At 46.3% G+C, this 23,980-nt stretch overlaps 1 protein-coding gene across 1 annotated transcript in view; it reads right to left on the bottom strand.

Moving 5' to 3' along the window:
- MAP3K4 (mitogen-activated protein kinase kinase kinase 4) overlaps window positions 1-23,980 on the bottom strand; it is a 111,705-nt gene that overhangs the window by 17,432 nt on the left and 70,293 nt on the right. Inside the window, exons 5-16 of the mRNA XM_032593352.1 lie at window positions 23,208-23,354; window positions 17,686-17,843; window positions 14,517-14,633; window positions 12,943-13,042; window positions 12,679-12,762; window positions 10,993-11,256; window positions 9,478-9,627; window positions 7,080-7,241; window positions 6,486-6,619; window positions 5,724-5,802; window positions 4,941-5,007; window positions 1,381-1,477 (exon numbers count right to left, since the gene is read on the bottom strand). Coding sequence (XP_032449243.1) covers window positions 1,381-1,477; window positions 4,941-5,007; window positions 5,724-5,802; window positions 6,486-6,619; window positions 7,080-7,241; window positions 9,478-9,627; window positions 10,993-11,256; window positions 12,679-12,762; window positions 12,943-13,042; window positions 14,517-14,633; window positions 17,686-17,843; window positions 23,208-23,354 — 1,559 coding nt within the window. The remainder of the gene's footprint in view (window positions 1-1,380; window positions 1,478-4,940; window positions 5,008-5,723; window positions 5,803-6,485; window positions 6,620-7,079; window positions 7,242-9,477; window positions 9,628-10,992; window positions 11,257-12,678; window positions 12,763-12,942; window positions 13,043-14,516; window positions 14,634-17,685; window positions 17,844-23,207; window positions 23,355-23,980) is intronic.

The following is a 23,980-nucleotide window of genomic DNA, read 5'->3' as shown; positions in this document are numbered from 1 at the left end:
CTCCGCAGAAGATACCAACCTCACGAACTCACTTTTCCACTCTTACACACTACTTCTAGTCAATGATTATATAAATGAGGAAAGCGGGTTAGGAAAGTGACCCTCCTCAAAAACAAATCCCCACCTGAGGGTATTAACTAGATGCCATCTCTGAACCACTATGGGGCGGGACCCCTCAGGAAAGGCGCTACTGGCCCAGATTCTCCTGTCCCCTTCGGTGGGAACTAGGTTCTCTTGTCCGATACACTCTCAGAGGACTTGTTACTGGTCATTTTGGTTAATGTTTAGCTCCAAAGAAATACCGATCGGGCACACTGTTTCCTCGTGCTGCTGGGTGTGAGAGCCTTTGAGTCGGGACACCCCACGGGCGAATCCCAAAGCCAAGGCCACTGCGGACGTGCACACGAGGGGGACCCAGGGGACGTGGAGCCGGTGCAGGGTGACTACCTGGTGTCATGGGCACCGCTGATGGGTTTGGGCGGCACAGCGTCGCTGCCGGAGGGACCGGGCCGGCCGGCGGCGGCCACAGTGACGGCAGCAGCAGGGCCGCCGTGGCTCCGCGCGTCTGAAGGCACGCTCCGAGTGCTGGCACGAGAAGAGAAGCTTCAGGAACACAGGTGAGGAAAGGGAACGGACTCTTGAATCGTTTTCAGTTAGAAATAAAACAGGGTGAGGAAGGGAAAAATATTTAAAAATATAAAATGCAAAGTTTTCTTTGAGATTCAGGTCTAAGTATGAAGAAGAAAAAAAACTCATTATTTTGAAAAGTAATTGTGGTCTTCTCCTAGCAAATACTGTCAAATAAAATTAACTTTTAAAAAGGGATCCTACAGGGGAGAGAAAATGCTCACTCCCTCAAGATGCAGAAATGCCACCACATTCGAGGGAAAGACTCGGTACGAGAGTTCCAGAACTCACGGTAGTACTTAAGTTGCTTTGAGGCTACGTAACACGCATAAAAGTCAAGACTGAAAAGATCATTCCAATTGTTTCTCCACTTCTAAACTGACGTTTAGGATGGTTTTTCAAATGCTTATTATGCTATGCACACTCACATTTGATTTCCTAAGGTCATTTTCAAAGAAAAGAAAAAGAATTATTCCAAAGCCGGTCAGCATTTAGCAGCCTGAAGTTATAAATGAGCAGAGACACTAAGTTATCTTGAAAGGAACAAGTCTTGTAAACTTGCATGTCTTTTTCTCTTGCAGCTAAGGCACTGTGGTGTATTTCAAGATAAGGCAACAAAGAGCTTTTAAAAAAGGCTGAAGGAGGACACGGAAAGGATACTTAGTTACAGAGCAAGCACCCAGGAGCCCAGAGAGTGAGCACGCACGTCAGAGGAGGAGTCATAAAGCAAATGACTGGCTGAGCACCAAATACCTGAATCCCTCTGGAGTCGGGATAATCAGATGTGGGTTAGGAGGGTCACTGTGGCATCGCGGCACCTTCACGGGACGGGGACTGTTCCGATGGATGGCTGCCAGTGACAACGGAGACAAATGCAAAGTGTTAAAGGGGTGGACAGAAGATGCCGAACCAGACAACTTAGCAGAAACGGGATGGGCCTTAATTTTGCTGGTGACCAAAATAAATCCATTACATGAGTAAGAAAATCGTACTATACCTATACTCATATTGGGGAAAACATCGCTTTTTAAAAGTTAGTAAAAGTTACATCACACAAACTTTCAGCCGTCGAAAACATTTCTTAACATCCTGGAGAAAAAGTACACAACGGATGCAGAACAAACAACGTGGCCCATGTTAGAGACCGCGCCGTGGCAGCTCCGGTGAGAAAGGGCTCTTTCTGCTGGCTACACTTTTTGAAAGACTCTGGTCCATGCTGACGCCTCAACAGGCTCTGAGCCAGGGAGGGTCGCTGTCATTTTCCTGAGTACGTGGAGTTTTATTTAATTCTTTTAAATCTAGAATGAGGGGGGCCAGGCACAGTTTAAACAGGTTATTCTTTTGTTCAGAACGCATTTTCTTCTCTTCTTTGTTTAGATAGTCTGGCAAAAACTGGATAAAATTTACAATAAAAATTTAAAGGGATAACCTTACCTCATGATTACAAAAACGCTGATAATTGTCCTTTCCCCGTAACTAGACAGAGCTAGTGTTGCACATGTATTAAATTGTCTATTTCACCCTGACATGTTGTCCCCTTACTTCTGACTCCGTTTTAACTCTCCTTAATTTTGTAAATGTCCTATTTTCTTTTTATGTGAATAATTTTACTCCACGTGTTTTATTCACTCCGTATATGCTTTGTCCTAAGTGGAAACACTTCCTTCTTCGTGGTTTTGGTTTCTTTTTAACATTACACAGGAAAGACAGCAGAAGTCCCCCAAACGGAGAGATCTGAAGGGAAAACTTGCAAAATAAAAATCAAGCAATTGTTAAGAAAAAAGTCAAGCAATTTGTGTCTCTGGCTCATTATCTCAACAATTACAGTAGTAAATAAAAAAACTCCAATTGTAACAAAGATAAAAAGAAACAAAACAATAAAAATGCCTTGGAGAAGATGGTGATGTCTTTGAATTGGTGGTATCTTTAATTCAGCAAACGTACTGGGAACTTCTGAGTCAGAAACTGCTACACACTTTCCTCATAAAGGTATAAAAGAAATACCTGCTGCTAAAACACATGTCCCCAAGTTTTACGTTCCTCATCACGAAACAGAACATTTAAGAGTATATATGACCAACTGCTGAGAAACTGTGGTATTTTATTGAAAAGAAAATCCGAACAGCCAATAAAAGGAAAATAGATGCTCTAATTTCACTGGCAATGTTACTAGAGAGATGTTTTTCAGGGCAAAAACGAACAAAACAAATGTCCCCAAGGAAATGGTGCAAAAAATCGCAATACCCCCATCATGGACAAAACGAAGCCACTAAAGAGAATGAACCGGATCCATTCCTATTGACAGGAAGGAATTTCTACGACTGTCAGATAAGAAAACCAAGAGATTACTATCCAATGTGATCCAGCTTTTATACAGTGAAGCGAACGACCCTATCCACGCTTGTGTGATTACAGGAGCAGAGCCACACACAGCAGAACGCGCCCGTGCAGCTCCCTGAGCACATGGAACCGAGGGGAGGCCACACACCAGGCCGTGCTCAGTGGCTACGAGCGCAGAGCACAGGAAGAGAAGACGGTACACAACGGAACGACAGCTGGTGTGCTCTCCATTCATTAACTGCCCTCGTAAGGGAAGGGCACAAAACGAGATGCGGACGGCTGCCGCGCACAGGACACTGCAGTTTACAGCTCTCATGACCTTACTGAAGCCTCATTAGCATCCAGTTGTAAGCATTTGCAGAGGAGCCTCTGTGATGTTGGATGAGCGGCCCCGGGTCAGCAGGATGTCAGGCGATCTGACTCGGCCAGTGCTGTTCCCAGCAAGCCACATGGCCGAGGGGACAAAGGTCACCTCCAGCCCACAGATGGCACTGCTGACCCACTGTCCCACCAGCAGTTTGCAGAGAGGCATGTGAGTAATTAGCGATGGATCGCACGTTAGCCATGATTACCTAGCAACCGTAGGAGGATTGCTTTTTTTCCTTTTGTAATATTCTTCTACCTTGAAATTTTTTCTGCATGTACATTTTCTACATTTGTCTATATACTCTTCCTACATTGTAACTTTGCCACCATGGAAATGATTCCTCACGTAGGAAAAACTTTAAAGAAGTGATTTTTACTGAATTATTAATGATGTATTCTTAGTGAAATATTTTAGATCAGAAAATCAAAGCTTTTAGGATAATATGATTAATCAAAAATTTGATAAGAATACAGAACACTATAAAATTGTAACATTATATAAAATGTTCAAAGAGTTTTGTAAATGGTGACTTTCATAACAGCCTCGGGAGAAAAGCAGGTATAAACTGAGTGAACTGTTTTTTAAGTATTTATTTATTTTTGAGAGACAGAGAGTGCGTAAACAGGGGAGGGGCCGACAGGGAGGGAGAGAGAATCCCAAGCAGGCTCCGTGCTGTCAGAGCAGAGCCCAGTGCAGGGCTTGGACTCACAAACCGTGAGATCATGACTTGTACCAAAATCAAGAGTCGATGTTTAACTGACTGAGACACCCAGGTGCCCCCTGAGAGAATTCTAAAGATCAAGGAACCAAGCATTAAAACCCAGTGTACTAACTTTTCTATAGCTAGCAAATACCCTTTAAGATATAGTTCCTCCCGCTCGAGAAATTTACCATTTATGAATTATTTTATTTTGTGTAATTTAAACTGTTTTAAAATTACTAAATTTTCATTTTTGGATGTTTATTGCATATAAATAGAGTTTTGCTTTTAGTTACTATCTCAAGAATGGGGTAAGGCACGGCCTTTTTCTGATACATACTTTGTTGTAAAGTTTCAACATACTCCATAAAACTGTAATATTAACTATAATTGAAAACTCTAATTGAAGTACATCATAGCATAACTTGTGTTTTTGTCTTTTTAAGTAAAATCAAATAAGAATTTACTATGTTAGTGGGGACACAGGTACCGTCTCAGCTGTGAAAAGGGGAACAATTACACTTGCCCCCCTCCAGCAGGAAAGGCCCTTCCTTGCTCCTTAACGGACAACTGTCTCCAAGTCTTTCCTTCCCAGAAGAAGAGATTTTAAGGGGGAGAATAAAGTGTTGGTGTGCAAAAAATAATGAACTAAAATGTGTAGTTAAGACTGCTGGCAGGCAGTGAATGCCGTGTGCTGGCATTTTAATCTTCCTGCTGGATTTGGAAGGACTATGGTCTTCTCCACAGGCACACCTCATTCCTGTAACTTTCACTGTCGTTTTCCGGAATACCATTAAAGAACTTCTCTACACCGGGTAAACGGCCACAATTACAAGATGATGCGCTTGCCCAGACCAGGAGGTTCTAGGGGAAATGTTCTAACTGCCATCTTACCAAGGTACAAACCTGTAACAGGACTGTGTGGCTTTCCTATCACATGGCCAATGCATTCATTCATCAAGGCTTGAAGACTCTGGAAACCCGAGGAAAATAGCAAAGAAGAAGGGGAATGTACATTCTCTCAATCAGTAAGTAACACAAATTAACCTTTCAGTATATTTAAAAGAAACATGCTACCCTTAGTCAAGATTTTCAAAGTTTGTTTAAAAGAAAATAGCTATAAACATAAACACAAATTGCACATAACTTATAATGATAGTACATACAATTCTATTTTTAGGAACAAAAACAAATTCACATTCAACTCCCCATAGTGCAATGATGTGCACAAGCACATCTCTACTACTTGAGGCTAAAATGAATGAATTCACATGCTGAACACCATCTTTTGGAACTGATGGAATGTACTGGAATAAAAGTGATAATATTCAGCATTTGGCACTACCCCCTCAAATGGCACATGCTCGTGTGAACCAGCTAGTCCCTCGTTAAACTGCCAAAAAGCAGCAACTAGTAAGTCAGCAATTCATAAAATCTGAAACTGACAAATATTTTAGAAGTGCTAGGCTTCCCAGCTATCCATGGACTTAGCCAGTTGGACACTATTGTTATGAAAAGAAAAGAACACGGAATTTCTTCCTATGCTATTAAGAGTGCTTTTACTTTAGCATTATCGTTACAATTATGAAAATAACATTTAAGAACAGCTATAAAAAATACACAGAAATAGTAATCAATTCATTTCTTTAATGAAAACAAAACAAAACAAAACTCTAGAACATTCCATACCAAGAAGTCATCTTCTGGCAAAGCTGAAATAAAGGCAGGTTCAATGGCTTGTAGAAAATCAAAACCTTGGGTTGCCCACCTGTTACATGAAAAAGTTCAATAATCACAAAACCAAGAAAATACTGTAGCAGTTTTACTCTACACAATACTGAAATGTAATCTGACTGGAAAATTACGGCCTAAGAAAAAACATACCTTTTGGGGATGAGTACATTTATAGCATGTTTTGTGAGAAAAGGACAAACAACTTCTTCATAAAGGAACTGGTTACCAATTTGTTTCCACTTACATTAATAACAGGCTTAAATTTCATGAGGGAGGGAAAAAAATTAGCAATCAGGAAGACCTGTCCAGGGAGAAAGTGAACTCCCCTGAAGTTAACTCATTATGGAACAAATTTTGCTTTTAAGCTTTCCAAGCACTATGGAGTCTGCTGTGTTGATAGTCTCATTTAAAAACAGAACAAAGCAAAATCCTGATGGCCAAAGAGTTCAAAATGCTCCTTTTTGTGTCAGCTGCTCAGAAACCTCACATACAATATGCAAACGAAATATTACCAATCCCATATCCCTTGTATTCCTGCATCTTCCAGCTTCACAGGCTGCTCCAACACTCACACTCACACATGCTCACGCACTCACAAACACATACACACATGCTGTCTCTCTCTCTCTCTCTCTCTCTCTCTCTCTCTCGTCTCTGCTGGAGAGACTGGAGTACTGAGTTACTTGCAGTTCCAGGAAACATGTCCTTGGTCATTACCTGGGTCTTGTACCTCGACCGCTCTCACATTTAGTTAGGACATAGTTCATCCACTTCCGGGCAAAGCTTATATATTTGTCTCCTATCTTCTGTCTAAACTCTCCAGACATCAAACGAACAACTTCTTTATGATACTGTAAGAAGATTTTGTGCATATCAAAATGAAGAAGAAAATAACGATTATACAACCATCTCAACGCTACAAATGCCATGTCTGTTTAAAATGTCATTTTTCTAAAAACAAAAAGCAAAGTCTAATTAAAATTTACACATTTTCAAAAGCATAAAAAGTTACAGATAATATAATATCTTAAAGTGCGGCTTCACGATGTTTTATTCGTAAGTTGAAATTACAGACGTACTTTCATGATAGTAACCATCTCATAGAAGGTTTTGAACACAGAAAGCTGTTAGCACAAAATAAGAACCGGGCAACGACTGGCCAGTCTAAAAGGAAACCAGCATTTCTGATACTCAGCAGCGTACGATGAGTCGTGCCTGACGAAGCCGTGATTACCATCAATAGTCTGACGTGAGTGCGTTACGGAGCAACTGCAAAGCTACACCGTGCTTCTCCTCTTACTCTGTACCTACCTCGAAACCAAAGTTGTACCCCTGAATCATCGCCTCGCGGTAGTACTGCTGCAGCGTAACAGACTCAGATTCGTCAACCTCCGCATCAAATTCGGAAGTGAACATGTGGTCCACTCGGTCGATGGCATCGCTTATTCTGTTGCAAAGCTCTAGCGCGTCATTCTAAAGAGGCCCAAAGCATAATGAATACAAACCAAGCAATCACCTAATACCTACTGCATTTTAGAGGAAGACTCCTTTCGTCATCACAGACGTTAACCACTGCAATATATTTTAGCCGTATTTATTCTAGTTATTCAAAAATAAAGGATATTTATTTACTTATTTTCATGTTTGTATTCATCATTTGTATTAGGTCTTCTTTAACATCTTATGAAATCCAAGAGGAAAAATAAATCCGTTTAAAACGATAATGTCTAGGGGCGCCTGGGTGGCTCAGTCAGTTAAGCATCAAGACTCTTGGTTTTGGCTCGGGTCATGATCTCAGGGTTTGTGAGTCTGAGCCCCACATCGGGCTCTTCGTTGATGGTGTGGAGCCTGCTGGGGATTCTTTGTCTCTCCCTCTCTGTCTCTGCCCCTCCACTGCTCTCTCTCTCACTCTAAATAAATAAACTTAAAGAGAATGCCTAATTACTATGTGGTCTCTGAACAGACGCTTTCCTCTTCATATTTTGCACATCAACCACCAGCTGCTTTTCCCCCCCGGGGCGGTTGCTGAAGTGTTAGTGTGGTTTCAATCCAACATGTGCACCCTGTATTGTCCTTCTCATCTCCCTGCTGCTACTTGCTAGCAGCCTGGGGGTTCTCAGCTAGGGCTGATTTCACCCGCCTTGTGCCAAGGGGACACTGGCAATGTCTATTTTGGTTGTCACAATTTGGGGAGATGGGGTGTGAAATCTATTGGTATCTAGTGTGTAGAAACCAGAGATGCTGCTAAATATCCTACAAAATAGGGCAACTGCCCCAAAACAAAGGATTCTTGACCAAAAATGTGAATACTGCTGAAGCTAAAAAGCCCTGTCCCCGCTGGCACTTGTCTCCGCAGGCAGGACGACAGCCGCTCCAAGCTGGACCCCCACCCCGCCCCTGAAACACAGGCATGTACACATGGTCTCCACCGGGCGCTCCCCCTACATACTGCTTCAAAATGCTCTTCCTAAATCTTCAACAACTCCCTGAGGCCTAGAAAAAAATAAAATCCAAAATCTCTCAACAGCCTGACTTTTGTCCATCTAATTTTACCAGCTTTATCTCCCCCAACTTTCCACTGTGTCCACCAAGATCCAGCCAAATCAGACTATTTGATATGTGGTGAGCACTCCGGTTCCCCTGATCCAGAGCAATGTTCCTTCCCAGTTTGTATCTTCGGTAATCCTACAAGCTGAAATGCCTCCGTGGTGGCAATTCCCAGATGCTACGAGGTTCTAATATCTCCCTCCTCAGGACTTCAGTGTGGCGGTTCAGGTCCTGAAGGCCATAAATCCCTTGGGCTCAAGAATCATCACTATCTTATATAATTTTACACTCTCCAGAGTTCATGGACTCAAAGACAAAGTCTCTTGCCCTGCTACTGGAGTGGGAAGGCAATCGATGGGAGAATGTGTTTCCAGGTAAATAAGACAAATCAGACTGACAGAAGAAAAACAAATGTTTATCAAATTACTTCTGATTTCAAGAAGTGCTGCTTCTTCAAGCAGTCAAGCCCTGATGTGACTAAGAAGGCATAACTGATGGCCTGTGGAACAGTGTGGATCAGACCACGGCTGATGACTGGGGTACAAGGCACAAGTGGTGAAAACAGGAAATCCTGGGAGAAGGTGAGGCTCTGGCTTGCCCTGGATGTGGAAGGCCTGCCGCCTGTCTACAACTGCTTGCTCTGCTGTATTTCATTTGGATGAAGTATCTGCTAAAGCAAGGTATAAACAAGGCTTCTTTTAGATTACACATTACTGATCTGGAGTACCTCTAGCAAATACTGGTAATTGCTAAAGAAGAAAGGAAGCTGGATTAGAAATAAAGAGACATAAATTCCAGTATCAACTTGGCTGCTAACCCACCACGTGCCATTAAGAAATCACGTAACTGTTCAGACTTCTATCCTGTCCAATCCCCACGTTCTACGGCTCCAAGAAAGATGTGGGAAATTTTTAGTTGAAGTGTGGGAAAATGTGTATTGTGAAGAGGGAGAACGGAGAGGACAATGTCGGACTTCAGATTCCCCGCGTGGCATTACATTGTCACACCCGGACTCTTCCACAGCATTACCACGGAACATCAGTCAAATAGCTGAGGCAGAGGTGGCAGGTGAGGGAGACGAGGCAGGGGGAGGCAGGGGAGGGAGAGGCAGTGGGGGAGGGAGAGAGAGGCGGCAGCTAAGGTTGGGGCGGCACCAAAATACCTTTAGCTGCTGCAAAGCCTTGGCGATGAGCGGCTGACTGGATGTCTGCTCCTGGTGCAGAGTCATGAGTCCCTCGATGGACTGCTGGAAGGCCTTTCTCTGAATTGTGAGATGGGCAGACTGCATGACAACTAGTAAAAGATTATCCACCTGGGAGGAAAATCAAGCACCGGGCTTAAAAACAGACCCACTTAACGGTTTCCCATTCCAGGTGAACCCCTCGTCCAAAAACAATGCCAACCTCACAGAGCTACCAGGCCAGGAACCACCGGATCAGAAAGCAGTTTTCAAGCAGAGCTACGCCTGGCAGTGGGCCCTACGTCTAAAGTCTTCCACACAATAGTGAAGAATCCCACGGAACCGTGTGGGCACGATGCCTTGAACAACCTAGAACCACAAGTAACTCAATACTCCTGCAGCAGTCTGTGTGTGTGTGTGTGTGTGTGTGTGCGTGCGCGCGCGCGCATGTGTGTGTGTGTGTGTGTGTACACGTGCTGGAGCAGTACATAGTGTGTGTGTGTGTGTGTGTGTGTGTGTGTGTGTACACGTGCTGGAGCAGTACATAACGCTGGAAAATGCAGGAATAAAAGAAAGTGACCTCAGTGGCTTTCCATGAAACAAACAGCTAATTGAGACTTCTTTAGTTTTTTCTTTCAGTGACAGTGAGTCACTGCAGTATTTCGCACAGAGGTGTGATGTGATCATAGCCGCGTGTTATGAAGGTCATTCTGAAAGTACCCAAACAAACACAGACTTGGGGAGAGGGAAGGTGTGGCTGGAAGTGTGGCAGTGCAGCAGTCCAGTCCCGGGATGACAGAATCGAACTGTGGTGGTGGCTCCGGACGGCACAGAAAGCGTCACGTGCTGGAGATGCTTCGGGTGTGCTAGGGCTGGTGACTAACCGGGGGGTAGGAGGACGAGTTTACACGGTCACACTCTGCGTTAAACACCTGAGTGGACACAGCAGCATTCACAGAGACGGAGAACACGAGCAAGAGAGCAGGTTGTGTGGAGAAGAGACAGCCGTGCGCTCAACTTTGGCCAGGCTGAATGTAGAGGGCATGCGAGGGTTTCTTCCAGGTTGTAATTAATGAGTTATTTCAACCCTCCTGGGGTTGAAACCCTCCCTGTCGGGGAGGTAGGTAAAAAGCTTCACCACAAAAACGGAAGCTAACAGCAAGTCAAGCAGAATACGCGAAGAAGCGGAACTTCTGAACGGGCGAGAGAACTCCTGTGAGAGTGCGAGTACACAGATCACGGCTCAACTAGGTAAGGACATAAGTAAAATACTCCAAATATTCCAGTACAATTTAACATACACAATTTGAAGGAATACGCTGGTACCAGTCGTGCTACAAAACTATGGAAACATCGAGGTCCATTTTGGGGGAAGTCTACACTTGAGACTCCTGTGGCAGTTAAACCAATCACTCGGGAGCCGGTCATTCGTTTTCTCCAAAGGTATTTGAAGCACCCAGTGCTGCCTCAGGTGCGGGAGCCGCGACTGACACGCACCTGCATGCTTCTCAGGGTATCGACGGTCTCCACCTGCGGCACGACTTTGACGGGCTGCGCTTCCCACGCGGCCCAGCCATCGTCGGCATCCCGGGCGCGGTCGCTGTGCTTGGTGAGCAGTAGGTACGCGTCAATCAGGACGTCATCGGACTCTTTGGAGCAGTCCTTTCCCGCAGCTGCATTGAGCAACTGAAGAATAATGCTCTTCTCAGCGAGGGTGTCTGGGACAAACACCTGCAAGTTTTCCAAGCCGGGAATCTGTACCTGCAAAAGAAATGACCCAGAATCTTAAATTAGGGAATGTCACACATAGAAATGTTATTTAAAAAAGAAAACCAAAAACAAAAACCAGAAAAGGACCGGCCTGTGTGGGGAAGGCGCAGAAGGCACCTCAGGGCATCCAGGGCCACGCTGCAGGCGGCAGGGAGGACAGCACGGGAGCACTGTGCTCGAGAGGCCTGGTGAAGCCACTCACAGAGCACCCTCCCACCGGCGTATTTTTAGTATAAGCACAAAAATACCCTCCAGGGGAGGAATGTTGGCCTCCAACAACATCCAAGCGCTACTTTGAGATGCTTACAGAAAGTAAGGCAAAACAGGGTAATAACGGATTCATTAATGATTCTTGGTGGGGGCATCATAAAAAGCCTTTTAAAGATCATTTTAATAAGGAACACGCATGTGATATTGTTGTGCAAATCACACATAAATGCAGGTGGGATAAAACTGTGGGCTTGGGATAAAATTTCCAGTAATAAGACCATAACACAGAGTCTGTCAATACTAAATGTCCAACAACTTAAATGGGAGTAAAGATGGTGACTCAAAAAGGGGGTCCACTGATGGCAAACGTTCCTATAAAAAGTCTAAATTGTTTCAGGAAATATAAGGGTAAAACATAAAAAAAAACACTTAAAATAATTATTTTGTTATTTTACATTATTATTGTACACACATTATTTTAGATGTATGTGTAGCTAATTTTAACAAATAGTATGAATGAATATTTGATGACTTTATCTGCATTCTTTTTTAAAATTTTTTTAACATTTATTTAAAAAAAATTTTTTTAATGTTTATTTATTTTTGAGAGAGAAAGAGAGCACGAGCAGGGGAGAGGCAGAGAGACAGGGAGACACAGAATCTGAAGCAGGCTCCAGGCTCTGAGCTGTCAGCACAGAGCCCGACACAGGGCTTGAACTCACAAACCACAAGACTGCGACCTGAGCTTGAAGCAGGACGCTTAAATGACTGAGCCACCCAGGTGCCCCTAACATTTATTCATTTTTTTGAGGAAGTCAGAGACAGCACAAGCTGTGGAGGGGCAGAGAGAGAGGGAGACACAGATTGCCAAGCAGGCTCCAGGCTCCAAGCTGTCAGCGCAGAGCCTGACGTGAGGCTCAAACTCACAAACCGTTAAGGCCCACGACCTGAGCCGAAGTCAGACTCTCAACTGACTGAGCCACCTCAACTTTATCGTCCTTCTTAAAGCAAGTCAATACATATGAAAAACTTTGTTTTTCTAATTATTTCATTGAGAAATTATGAGAAAGTCTTTTTACTGGGATCAATACAGCCAGCAAAGCCTAAAATATTTACCATCTGGACCATTAAGATAAAGTCTGTCCATTTTAGAGAAAAACAGGAAAGGCAAAATATTCCAGTTACAGCATTTTAAATATTTACCTTAACATACTGCTTTGATTTCAGAACGTCCAGAAGGTCTCTGACTGGGGCTGAAAGTACAAATTCTGCTGCTATTTCCAGGTCCTAGGATCACAGTTACAAAGAAACTTCTTTAGGGTTAGCTTTTAAAAAGAAGGAAGGAAGGAAGGAAGGAAGGAAGGAAGGAAGGAAGGAAGGAAGGAAGGAAGGCAGGAAGGAAGCAAGGAAGGAAGGAAGAGAAGTAGGTAAAGGAAACATTTTCAACAATCAGGATTGTTAACTCACCTTTCTCAACATTTTGGCAAATCCGAGGGCCTTGGAGGCTCTTTCTCTGGCTTCGTGGAAGAGCTCCTTCAGCGCCCGACTAATCTCTATGACAGACCTCCTGCAAAGTCAGCACCACCCAGTTAGAGCCCGTGACACTGTGTCAGGAAACCTCAACAAAGAGGAGCAAGTCCCAAACCACATCAACAAAGACTGAGAACTGGACACATGGGAGCAAGCAGTTACTGAGAATGTGTCTGAAATACTCAGAAGCTCGCTCTCTTGTAGTTTTCCAGAAGGTACTTGTATTCTTTACATAAGTAAGGCACATACAATAACCTTCAAATAACAGTAAGCTCAATTTTCTAAAGATCTGATTATAATAACTTCTTGGAGTTTGAGATAAAATTCCTAAAAGTTGACTCCCAGTGCAGAATCTTTCTGAAGAGGAACATACACAGTGGTGGGCTGGTAAATGGTTAACAACCGGCCCCCCTCAAGTTCCTGTCTTCACGGTGTCTGGTGATTTCTGTGGCATAAATACACCCCTCGCGGCTGACTGCGAGCTGCCGGCGTGACGGCACTGAGCGACGGCGGGGGGACAGGTGTGCATGATCGTACTTCGGCTCCCGGGAGCCGGGACGAGCCAGCACGAGCCAGCACGAGCCAGACCCAGCGCACAGCGCACGAGCCCGCTTTTTAGATCCACCGCTAATAAAGAACCGGGGCATCCTAAGAGCCCTTCTCTAGTTCACCACCTTACATCTCCGACTCCCTGTTTATTCTGAATCCACCGTGTTACCTCCCAAGCCTGCAGGATCTTCTACAGGCCGACTCCTTCCAATTCTCAGCTATTCGTACTTTCCCAGGTAAGAATCTGGGTGAACGCTTCTTTCTTTAACTCTGGCGTGAGGACCTCCCAGGTGTTCTGAAACCCGAAATGTGCTTCTCATCAAATTTTGGATGGTGGGAGAAACACATTTCAGCTCTAGAGAAGTCATTTCCCTTGAGCATCTCCTAAGCTTGAATCCTAGGACATCGCTAATAACTGGCCACGAAACAGCTATGCGGCTGATACACGTGCCACAGAAAGAGCAGTTTAACACGGTCCAACCTGAACACCATGTCACGGAACTGGAGGAAATGCAACAGGTGCGTAAGCCATGGTTTCATGTACTTAAGCTTCAAGTTCAACAGAGGGAATAAGCTATGCATAAAAACAATGACAATGTGTTAAATGTATTAATGGACTGACAGAAAGAAACAGAATTATGTGATTAGAGACATTCCAGGACACAGGGATGAATGCTCTCTACTCATTTTTAGTCAACTTGCACTCTTTCTCCCTTTCTCAAAAGACACTATTTTCATTAGGCCACTAAATTCTAAATTCACCTTCAAAGAAAACGCCACAGAAAATTCTAACTAAGAGAGGACAAGGAAAGATAAGACAGTCACAACCAGAAATCTTCAGATCTACTACGGAAATCCCTACAGTCCAACAGTTCGGTTTGAACGAGGTGCACTTTAGACTCATCACCAAGAGCAGGAGTCCGTGAAATGAGGAAGGGGAGGGGAAGGGAATGAGGCACAACCTTATTTCGTCTGAAGCGTTGCTGTCGTCGGCGCTGGTCCAGAACTCGGCACAGCTCTCCTGTAAGCCAAACTCTAAAAAACTTCCTGTCGACTTCAGCAGCATCCCTGCGATGTCACTAAGGGAACAAAAGTACAAAAGTAAACCAAAGAAGAAAAACTGTCCTCGTTCTTTCTAATTCTAGAATGAGAAGCTGAAAGTCCAGCTGTTTTAATAGTTTGGGAATCAACAATAGTGAGAATTTTCTTGTACTATAAAATCCTGATTAATGTGAGAAAGGGGAAATCTCAACTACGGCATGTATCTGTCTTCGTTCTATTATCACGGTTTTATCATAAACCTTAAAATTTTAAATCATATTCAGAGAAGCTAGGTAATTATTACACAAATGTAATTTTCTACTTAAAAATCTAAAATAGCATGAAACAGCCTTAAATATATATCTGTGACCAGATATTTTTTAAAAGCTTTATAAACTAAATGACGGCATAAGAAAACAAGGTGAATTCCTTAAATGCAACTGTTTTTACAAATTTCCCTGACAATTAGCTTTGCCTGGTCCATTGACACGAAACACGCCACACAGCTGATGCCCCTCGCGGAGTACACAATCCACACACTAGGGAAAACTGTAAGCCCGAGTGTATAAAACTATCTAAATGAGTGAAGTAAAGACTCAACAGCAGTTTACCGGCCTCTAGGTTCAAAGAGAGGAGCGTCTATCTGGTAAAAGAGAGCGGGTAAGCATACAAACAGTGGCGGACGCGGCACAGGGAAGCGCCAGGGGACTTGCAGAGGATGGAGACCAAACCCAGCTGCGTGCGACACAGGGGTGCAAGGGAGAGAGCAGTGAGAAGAGAGGCTAGCAGCAAGGGAATGGAGAAGGGGAAGAAAAGTCCAGGAAGAACAATGAATACGATCGAAAGGCATGAAGACGTGTTAAGCAAGAGGTCTGGCTGCGAAAAGAAATTGCACAATCTGAAAGGAGCGAGACCCAGAACGCGAGCTGCGGCCAGGCTGCGAAAGGCCTTGCACGCCCTGCCGAGTGCCCCACCTTCAGTTACTGGGCAGAGAGGTCAGCCTTCAAAGAAACTGAGTGGGAAAGGGACCTGATTACAGACCCGCTTTCAGAACAGCAGTGGAGGAGGATACCCACAAAGGGTTTGCTCGACAAGCACTGAGTATCTGTTACGTAGTAAGCAGTGAACGGAACCGGTAAGAACCGCTCCAGTGAATAGAGGAAAAACCAAGAAATAAAATAAAAAAGGAAAATATGGAGCAGTTCCGTTAAGTGCTATGGAGAGAAATAAGAGGAAAGGAAACCAAGAAGAACTTGTGGGTAGGAATTTCCATCTTAAATATGGAGAAGGCGACATTTAGACAAAGACCTAAAGGAAGCGGAAAATGGGTCATGAAAATAACGGGGGAAGAGCAGTTCAACTAGAGGAACCACCAAGTGCAAAGGGCCGGAGGCACGAGCATGCCCTGTCCGGGAAAAACAATAAAGAGGCCAAGGTGGCTGTCTGGTAAGGCCTGGAGAAGGGGACAGAGAAGGGTGACAGAGAGTCAGTGAAAAGTCAGACTGTGTCCAGCCTTACGGGCCGTGTTCAGGAGCTCTCACTTTTACTGAGGAAGAAGGGAAGCCACTGGAGTCTTTGCAACGGAGGAGAAAATGGTCTGATGTGCACTTTAACAAGATCATTCTGGCTGTGGTGTTGAGAATAAACCAACGGGGTGAAGAGCTAAAACAGAGAGTCTCCTTGGAGGGTGCCTGCAGTCATTCGAGCAAGATACGACAGCCTGGGAGGAGTGCCCACGTGGAGGGGTGTGCAGAGGTCAGACTGCGGATGACTCCTGCAGGGACCAGCGACAGGCTCAGGGGTAGTGTGCGAGACAAAGACAGGACTCAGGGATGGCTCCGAGACTGATGGAACCTGGGAGGAACAGCCCAGGAAGGAGACCGCTGCCGTGCGCATCCAGAACTAGCCCGGCCCGCGGCGGCAGGCCCTCAGTCGGGAACTGCTCAGAAGAAGGCACAGGAAGGTGAAGTTCAGACGCTGCCGCGTACAGACAGCGAAGGACGAGCAACAGATAAAAACAAAAAACCAACAGGAGGAAACGAGGCTGGGGGGAAATTACATAACATGAATGTGTGGCACAAATGAACAGTAACCTCTTAAAAAAAAATTTGTTTGACAAAGCCCGACAGCCTGGAAACAGAAAACGCAAACAGAAGAAATTACAGGCAAAGCAGAATTACTGGACATTAAGAGAAGGCGAGATGCTGAAAAGGGCCGTGAGCGCACTCTGTAAGAAGGCTGACTGGTTCTGGAACCAACCGGAACAGGAAGGCAGGGCCCGAAGGGCCGGGGAGGTCGGAGAAAGAGTCAGCCGCTCACTCACAATCCAGGGAGAGAGGACGGTCAGGGCAGGAGAGGGATTCTGAGGCCCTGCGCATGGGACACAGATGGGGGTGGGGGGGCTGACAGCGATGCCCTGTGAGGCTGGAGGGGAACCCGGGAGAGCTGCGGTCCTCACGACCCACACGACGGAGGGGAAGCTGGGCTGCGCACACGAGGACTTCTACGAGGGGACAGAGGAAACGAAATGGCTGATGGGGCAAGTGAGAGGGGGCGGCACTGACCCCCAGCAGCCGAGTCGAGAGCCGAGGGGCCAGCAGCGGGGACGCCACCTTGGGCACTCAGCTCCTGGAGAAGGGACGTGGGTGAGACACACGCCTGAGGTTCCCAGCGCCCCGCCGAGGCTGGGACACCCGGGGCCTCCGGTCTGAGCCGCCCTTCAGGGGCCTCAGAGCGTTTCCGCTAAGGCAGGGGTTCCTCAACTTCTCAACTGGCGTTTTGGGGGGAGAATTTGTGGTTTGGGGGCTGTCCCGTGCACTGCAGGATGTTCAGCAGTGCCGCCGGCCTCTAATCAGGAGCACCGCCCAGTCACTACAAGCAAAATTGTTTCTGGAAGGTGCCAAATGTCCCCACTCACCCCCCGCTGAGCAGCCTGGCTCCCAGGACAACGAAACTCGGGAGAGAGGCACATGCGCACGTGTGACTGCTTGTCACCTTCATGTAACTGAGCAGGTACACATGTCGCAGAGGACGGGGTGGGGGGCGGGGGGCGCGAATGGGCGGGCGCGCTCAGGAGCACAAGGGTCCTACCAGAAAAGTTTGCCGGCCTGTGCTTCTCCTCCCCGGATGTAATGGGTTATTTCTTTGGTGAAATTCCATTCTTCTTCTAACAGATTTTTTAAACTATGGGACGCCTGAGGTAACTGCTGTAGCATTTGGATCCAGCTTCTCATGTAATCAAAATACACCTTAAATAAAGAAACATAAAGGGAGATAGTTGAGAACAGAACTCAGCAGCTCACAACATTCACCTCTGCTGACCTGAAAGCCACAAATGAGAAGGGCAAAGTGGAGGGGACGTTGAGGCACGCAGCCCTGCGAGAAGCAAGATCGTTCATTGCATCACCGAGGTCTGAATGGGCACCTCTCTTAAACTGTGCAACTCAACTCCTTGGCAATTTAACACATTATTTATAATCCCCTCAAATTACCAAGAAAATAAAATGTTCACAATGTACACAGAAGTAAAAAAAAAACACACAAAAACCAAGATAATAATACCCAGAAAATTTCATTATTAATATATTATGAAATTATTCCTTTAAGAGGTTGGGATCTTTACTTGTTGAATCACCTAATTTAACTTTAGACAGTATCTTCCGTGTTGAGAGGAAAAGAGCACACTTTTCGCCACCATCCCTTCCTGACCCCCGGATTTTTATGACACGGTTTTTTTCAAGATGTATGATATATAAGTTATGGGATCTAATCAAAATACCCAGGTCTTCTGAAATGGGGTTTATGTCCACCACAAATCCTATGCAACAGCTCTCCCATCCCTACATCCTTATTTTGATGTATCTGCTGCTTCCCAGGGTTTTACTGTCAATTAGCTTTTCTCAAGACAGGTTCACAATTATTAGATTACAAAAACTCACCGTCTGTGGATTCTCCTACTGAAAGGACAACTTGACTGAGCATAAAATGCCTGAATTACACGTTCTCCGCTTCAGAATGTTTCAGGCATTGCTCCCGGACTACTGTCTGCCGTTGCGTGTCGTTCGAACAAAGAAACCTGATGGCAGCCTCGTCTCCCGCTGTCCCCGCTCTCCTCACGCCCTGAGGTGCCTTGCTTTTTCTCTGCCCGGATATATACGGGATTCTAGATCCAGTCTCGGATCTCAGTTACTTCCCCAGGCTACATCTTCGTGTTCGCTGGAGCGAATGTTTTCTGAAATCCGGTACTAATTTTCGGGAGGTAAATTTCAGGTCTTGATTTCAGAAAACCGTCTTCTGTTGTGTCTCTGGATGCCCCTGGGCTCCCCCAGCCAGCCTGTGGGGTGTGAATCTGCGGTCCGGGGTCCGTTACGAACACAGCTGTCGGGGTATGTGGAACCTAGCATTTGTGGGTCTACCACCCTCTCGTCCAAATGACACAAACTCTTAAATACGAGGCCAGGACCCCCTTTGGCCTCTCGGGGTGCTGCTCTTCTCCCCGGCTTCGCTCATGCCCGGCCGTCTCCCAAGGAGTGCACCTCTCCCTTACGGCCCCGTCACGGGGCGCCCGTGTGACCGCGTACCCGAGGGCCGGAAGCAGTTGGCATCCTCAAGAATCCTTTGTTCATACGGTCACCTACTGATTTCCGACTGCTGTCATCCTGTCCCTCTCTGGTGTCCAACACAGTCTTCTCTCCATCCCAGACTCAGCCACCACATTATGTTTCATCCCAGATCTTGTCATTACAGAGTATCTCCAGGCCTCAGAGCACCCATCCAAACGCCTGATTCTAAAACTCCTGTCCTCATTCCAGTTTTCTGTTCAACTACCACCACCATGACCATTCTCGTATTGAAACCTTATGTGAACTCCAGTCCATGGGTTTCTCTTCCTTCTCCAGTTCGCTACTCCCTTCCTTCACTCCCTCTCCTCCTTTTTTGGCTTAGAGCCCACACGGTCAGCTCTCCACACCCCGGCCACCCCCCACCCTGCCACCCCTCCCTCTTCAGCTCACCTGCCAGATCCCCAAAGCACGGTGAGCCCAACAAGTCCGCGCCCCACACCCTCACTCAAGAAGCTGAGGGTCGTGAGGGTCGCGGGACAGGGAGGAGCCCCTGCTCTACACATCGCGATCCCGACCACGTGGTGCGCGCAATACTTCTCTCTCCACTCGACCCGTTTTCCTTCTCTCTACGACCGCACTTTGAAACCCCTCCATTTTCCTCAGACTGCCAATGCCCACCCTCAGCCCTTCTCAGCAGATGATCTATCTCAGCCCTCCTAACGAAGAGAAGTCATTAGATACAGGATTCCTCACCTTCTCCACCCCAAACACACACACGGCCGTGTGACATCTCCTCCTAGCAGCGGCCGAGCGAAGCGTCCTCCCAATCTCAACACTTGTGTTTCGAGACCCGCCTCCTCATGGCATCTGCGGAAGCTCACAGTATCAAGTTCCCCCTCCTCTCATACGTGCATCATTTTGTTCATCTGTCTCCCTCCACAAAGTCAATCCCCAAGGCTTTCAAATGGCCTCCAGTAAGTTCTATTTAAGAGCTCTCACTGGACCCACAGTCGTCACTATCGGGGTACAAGCTGCACCCCAGCAGGAACACCGGCTGCACACGTCTCCCCTCTCCCCCCTGCGTCTTCTACAACTGCCACGTCTTGCTCCTCATTATCGCATTTTCATTCCTTCTAAGTTCTTTTTCTGTGGCTTCCTTAGATCCATCACACGTTCCTCCACCTCCATCATGTTCACTGCTTTGGTTACTTCTAAGGCCAGGGCCAGAGAAATGAGCTGAGACGGTTTATAGCTTCAATCTGGTTTGCTGCCTCAAGCAAACGCTCAGCAAGTCACGTCCCTGGACCTGCTCGCATGATGCTTCAGTTTTCTGCGTCAGGACGATGACGAAACGCGGAGTAAAGCCCCCAAAGTCACCGACGTTCTGCATCACGGCCTGCTCACCACTGCCTCCCGTCACCCTCCTCAGCAGCGGGATACGTTCGGACAACACAAGCGTGCCTGCTCCTCCTCTGTCTTGCGGACAGGCCACCGACAAGCCCTCCGCGGGGACCCCTCCAGCCTCTCCCTGGACCGCTCACACCCCCACACACCACCGCTCCAACGGATCCCTGAACGGGCTGTGAGATACCCAGAGCTTGCATCTACCCTCACGTTAGTCCAAACTTCAAGGCAAATAACCGTAACGGTCTTTTGGTCAGGCAAGGAGAGGAGAACAGTGTGCCAAATTTTCTCCTTTGCTGAACACGGAGTTTTTTTCCTTACTCGCCATTCCTTTGGCTGTTTTTGAGTTTCAAGAGGAGGCTGTGTGGCAAACACGATGCAATTGGCCATCCAAAGACCATTCCCTCCTTCCTTTCTAACGAACACACCGATAGTGTTTGGGTTCCCCCAGATGTCTAAACAGGCCCGTGCCATTAGCCACTGAGCACACGTCAGGCACACGTTTAAAACCGCTGATAACTTCCAGCTCTTCATCTGTGAAGTCATGGAGATGAAACTAAGGGAGATCTTGTCTCACACAGATCATTGTAGCAAAACCAAAACAAAGTCCTAAGTACTTAGAGCTCTGAGGAGCTGCTGCGAATTTGGGTATTCCCTTCACCTGGCCTTCAGATATCCCACAGGCACACCGCGGACTCCGGACTCCAACATTGAATGGCCCGAGGGCACACCCTGCCCACCTGCCTCTTACCCTTCCTGCCTCAGTGACCGCACTGATAAGGGTGCTTGCTGTGTGTGCCTTTGTGAAACCACCAAAGACAGTTTGGGAAGCTTTTTGTCTTTTTAAACTCCTGGTTTAACCATCCATTGAGAGAAAGAGAAAAAATAATTTGCATTTGTTTTTTTATCATGACTTTTCAATGATAAAGACTTTTCTGACCTAAGAAATACACTGTATTTCAAAATGTAGCCAGGTTACACACTCTGGTCTTTTATGCATTCACCCCAATTAAGAAATAATTTCAAACTCAAAATTCTTTCTTGTAATGCACCAGATATTATAAGTCCCCCTCCTAGCCACCTTCTTCTTTATTTTTTTTTAATGTTTATTTATTTTTGACAGAGAGAGAGAGAGAGAGAGAGAGAGAGAGACAGAGCGCTAGCAGGGGATGGGCAGAGAGAGGGAGACACAGAATCCAAAGCAGGCTCCAGGCTCCGAGCTGTCAGCACAGAGCCTGACGCAGGGCTCAAACGCACAGACCACGAGACCATTACCTGAGCCGAAGTCAGACGCTCAACCGACTGAGCCACCCAGGCGCCCCCTTTCTATCCTTCTGCTGTAGCAACTGGAAAGCTAAACATTTGAATCCCCAGCCTCTGCCACAGTCAAGAGGCCACGCCATAGGTTTGATCAATACGATGCAGAGGAAATGTGGTGGGTGTGGCTTCCAGGAGAGCGTTCACTGCTCTGGACTTAGCTGGCAAGGGCACTTTTCCCCTTCTGCCCTTCTCTTTTCCTCTAGCCTAGAAAGTGGGGGTGGTACCTGGAGGTGCTGCAGCCACCCTGACACAGGACACAGCGAAACGGCATGCAAAATATGTCTTGAAAACCTTCCCCAAATAATATACCCACAAGCATGGTCATTCTTGTATTGTTTCATCAACCTGCCAGGTTACAGAATCATCTGTGCATATGCCCGACTCAATCCAACAGGTACTGGCTACACACTATCCTCTCCCAGACATCATGGGAGACAAAGTAACTCCAGGCTACAGCCGCTGGCTGATGACGCTTTCAGTAGTCTGGGAAACCTGAGAGCAGAGAAATGGTGTATCATTGCATATTTCACCGCACAGCTCTAACCATGACTGCGTAGAGTTCAGAGAAGGTGTCGACAGAGGCACGTTAAAGACTGAAATTGTCAGATAAAGCTTCCAGAGAAAAGCAAACCTTGCAAGTAAGTCTTAAATGGGCACCTAAGGTAAAAGGATACGTCCACCAGGAGCGAATAATCGGAGCAACAGGACAGGGGTTACAACGTGTGTGCATGCGCACAACTCACATGGTGTAAGGACTGGGGAGCTCCTCTGGGCAGGTCTGCTCCTGCCAAATCCCATTGTAATTCCTCAAATGGGCCCAGTTCCTCAGCGAACTCTGGCTCCCACACGTCCCCAAGCTAATTTAGGTGACCCGTCTCCAAGTGGTCACCGCATTTCAGAATCCCGCCCAGGCACCTAGCCCTCACGCCCAGGGCCCAGCCAGACTAGGAGCCTCTAACTGTCACTACTGTCTTCTCAGTCGTAGCGCCGGCCACACATTGCAGAACAGCTGAGGACAGATGGCTCAATAAAATAGGACCAGACTATGACTCCATTTCTGGGCCGTTCTGCTCTAAGATGAAGAGTCTTACAGTTAACAAAATAGGGTAAGATTCGCCAAAAATTCTAACGCAAAAACCCTTGAGCGTTTTTTAAAACGTGGATTTAGGAGACACAAAAGTAATCCAATACTAGATGAAAAGAATCAGGTTAAAGACTGCCCCCTCCCTCTCCCTCTCCCTCCCTCTCCCCCCCCGCCCCCCCCCCCCCGCCCTCCCTGCCCTCCCCCCGCCCAGTGCAGCTGAGAAACCCCCCGCTGGGCCTCACCATCAGCATTTTGTGCAGGTCCTCCTCGAAGGCATCGATGTTGCAGTCGGTCTTCTCCAGGTCGTCCAGAACCTCGTGCAGCATGAACTGGTAGTACTGCTTCATCAGAAGGCCGCCCTTCAGCACCTCCTTACACTCCCTCACCAGCTGCGGGAGCACACACACCTTCTGTGACGTCGCACACCAGGGCCGCGCCATCTGTCAGCCCACACACCTCCCACCTAAATCCTCAAGAAGTCTTGAAGTCCTAAAGTGTTTCCAATTCTTTATAAGCTCCGTTCATATACATATCTTAGCAGTCTTGATTAGGAACAAAAAACCGAAAATAAGTATTTACTATTACAGCATGAATACATAGAGAGAGTACCAGACAGGCAAATGCCGATTTGTGACAATACGTTCCCCTACAAATAAAGTTATACAGAAGAGACATCCCACACAGTAAGGTCTATTTTTCTACGATTTTGCATCATAGAAGACAATGGATAGAAAACTCTCCTAATGAAACTGCTTATTTTTAACCAAAAACATAGTAAAGATTCAAATACACCTACATACCACAGGGCACGACAATCTTTGCGGTAATTTAGTACAGTAACTACGTGATTTGTGGCCTTTACCATCAGAAGCCTCTAATAATCACAAAAATCAAACCTAAGATCAATTTGATGAAAATAGAGGTCAAGGGAAAACAAAACTAAACAAACAGATGAGTGACCCCACACACTAGGCCCAGGAGGCAGCGGGACAGGAGGGAGGGAGACGGGATGAGG

This window comes from Lynx canadensis, chromosome B2 (assembly GCF_007474595.2).
Source record: "Lynx canadensis isolate LIC74 chromosome B2, mLynCan4.pri.v2, whole genome shotgun sequence".
NCBI lineage: Eukaryota > Metazoa > Chordata > Mammalia > Carnivora > Felidae > Lynx > Lynx canadensis.
This window is presented reverse-complemented; position numbering and strand designations above follow the sequence as displayed.